This window comes from Melanaphis sacchari, unplaced genomic scaffold, assembly GCF_002803265.2.
Source record: "Melanaphis sacchari strain LSU unplaced genomic scaffold, SCAv2.0 Contig1838_pilon_pilon, whole genome shotgun sequence".
In the NCBI taxonomy this organism is placed as follows: domain Eukaryota; kingdom Metazoa; phylum Arthropoda; class Insecta; order Hemiptera; family Aphididae; genus Melanaphis; species Melanaphis sacchari.
In genome coordinates this window covers 17325-20287 of record NW_020270874.1, presented here as the reverse complement: position 1 = coordinate 20287, position 2963 = coordinate 17325, and the positions used below count along the sequence as shown (strand labels likewise).

Genomic DNA, 2963 nt, shown 5'->3' with positions numbered 1-2963 from the left:
TTCTTCAATATTTTATGATATGTGGAGTTCAATTATATCATTTTCAACATACGTTTAATGAACTGAGGTCAAATTAGCTCTCTTAACAAACACTCTTCAAAATCTAAATTAAAATAATATAAGTAAATTTAAAATACAGATAAATTAATATTTTATAAACCAATAGATGTGTTTATTAATAAATATTCAATAGACTTTATTGAATATAGACAAGACGTAGACCATATAGTGTCTATGAAGTACAACTTACAACTGAAGCAATTCCATTTTGAGACCAAAATTTGTCATCATATTTTATTACTTCTAATTGATTACATTTTGGGTATATATAAAGAAATAACAAATGTTAGACCAGTCACGTAGTGGCCTTGGATCTGGTAAAAATAATGACTTCTTCTTTCAAAAGTTGGTAAATTATTTTTAATTTTCATATAAGGAAATGATAGTAATATATAAATGCCTTATATTACGCAATAATTAATATTTGTTTTATAGTTATTTCAAGAATACATCATTATTTATATATTTCTAATCCGTTAATTATTAAAGTTTAATAATACATATACATTACCTTTTATCCAAAATAGCTTTTTCTAGACTACAATAATCTTTAACAGAATAAGGGCATTTATTTCACATAGTTTATCGGTCTTCTATTAAACCATCTGCAATTGAAAATATTTATTTAGTTATATATCCAATAGAGTATGTGAAATCGATGCTGATCCAAGGTATATATTAATAAAATATGTATTAAAGGCTCAAATTAATATTTATTATTTCCATAACATTAATTAAACTCTATAAAAACTAATTATAAACAAATCTCACCTGGAGTTGCTGCCAAAAATGGAATATTTTGTCGTGAATAAAACCCACATTTATTAATTTTTTTTTTAATTTCCATTTGTAGTTGCATAAGTGCTTGTTGTTCAGTTTGAATACCATATTCTGTAGCACTGGTGTTTATACAACCATAAAGTATATTATGTACAGTTACTTTACATGAGGTGTAAGGTCTCATTTTGCACACCCTTCCAAAATTTGACGCCGATAATCGTTTTCTTCGTTCCTCAAACCACCTTTGATTTTTTGCTTGGTTCCTAGTTTCTAACTCTAACTGTACTTTCGATGCCTCCGAAAGAGTTATCGACTGTATAAATTCAAGCTTTTTAATTTTAAATTCTTCGTCAGATAAAAAGTCATTTAATGGCTCGGCCAATCCATAATTTTCATCTGGTCCGTTTGAATTTTTTTTTTTTTTTTGTTTATCACCTTTTGAAACAAAGAGAGCTCTTCGATATTTCAGACTTTTTGTTTTGTCTCTAGTATATTTTAAAAATTTTTTCCCAATAATTCCTAAAGCATAAAAAAAATAGTTAAGTTAAATAATAAATAATTTATAATATAGTTATAGTTAAATAAAATAGACAAAATATATTATAGAGTATTTCAAAATATTATGAAATTACTTTAACTACCTATATTGTGAACAAAATTATATAGGTACCTGGACTTTTTTTCGTAATTTTTTTATGGATTTCGCGAATAAATTGACCACCCGAATTGAATGATACAATAGCTGCATGGACCCTAGTATTGTATGATTGCTTTTGGGTGAAATTTATTCGTTTACCAGCAATATATTTGTTGATGACGCTATTAAATTGCTCACAGTAGTTATTGTCAACATCAAATAATAAACTACGTGCATTATCGATTACACGACGAAGAATAGCTGACATTTCATTCATGAGACCGCATTTCACTATTTCTGGAACTAAATTTTTTTCGCACTCTTTTGGCCCACGACAAAAATATTTTTCACACAATGTATGCTGTCCAAAAATATGATACGGCCCATTTATAACATCTTTTCGTAAACCTAAAAATAAGTAAAGAATAAATATAAAATATATGTTTCATTAACAAACAATGTACCAATATAAACTAATAAATACCTTCAGTTTGTTCATAAAGAGACTGATTCAACTTTTTACGATATTGTATGGATTTTGTAATTGCCGTACGGAATCTAATAATATTTCTTATAATGAATTTTCGAATGTAACATGGATAAGAGGTTTTTTTGGTAAGTGCCATTAATTTTTGCCCATAATTCCTCAATATATGATTCCTGCATTCTATTTTTTCTACCAACATACGTGATCCGTACGGCAATATTTCATTCAGACGTTTAGTGACACTACTGTCACCATCACCTTAAATTATGCAACAATAATACATATTAATTATAAAATTAAATAAATATTTTTATAATTTTCATACTTACCAATCAATTTATTATACTTCAATCCATGCAATTTTACGCTACTTAAAAATCCTTCAGCTATTGCGTCTGCTTCAATACTGGTTGCGCCTTTAGACCAGTTCATAAAACATTTATGAGCTTTTGAACTTTGGCCCATATTTTTGGCTCTTTCACAGACAACACAATATCGATTACGAATTCCCACAAATAAAATTTTCTTTGTCCGAAAACCAATAATTGTAGCCTACAATAATATAATAATTATAATATTTTAAAAATAAAAAACAGTAAAAATTTAAATATGGAAGGAGGATAAGGGAATAAAAAATATCAATTTATATTTAAAATTGTTTTTATAAATTAATTATGACAATTTATTATTAGGGTCTAGGGAACGGATTTTTTCGTAATATACAAATCAAAAAAATATGTAGTACAATTATTAAAATTAAATATATTTAAATTATAATAAAGTACATTCTCAAGTTAAGACGCATAATGTACAGGTATGCACAACTTGTACTCCCTCCAAATTACGCCCAAGATACTTCCCCAGTTCCCCCTTTACCTGGTGCCAATGTTTACAACCATAACTTTACTTACCGCTCCTGAAAATGCGTCGTACTTGGTCTTATAGCTACGTTTGCTCCATTGACCATCAGCTATAACTGGGCACATGGGTATACCATCT

At 27.6% G+C, this 2963-nt stretch overlaps 1 protein-coding gene across 1 annotated transcript; it reads right to left on the bottom strand.

Annotated features, from left to right (window-relative positions):
* Positions 1-642: 642 nt before the first annotated feature.
* LOC112592649 lies at positions 643-2396 on the bottom strand. The gene is made up of 5 exons (XM_025336801.1): positions 2294-2396; positions 1962-2222; positions 1511-1885; positions 832-1359; positions 643-665 (listed from the first exon to the last, which is right to left on the bottom strand). The coding sequence occupies exons 1-5, from the start codon at positions 2394-2396 to the stop codon at positions 643-645; spliced, it is 1290 nt and encodes a 429-aa protein (XP_025192586.1).
* Positions 2397-2963: the final 567 nt, after the last annotated feature.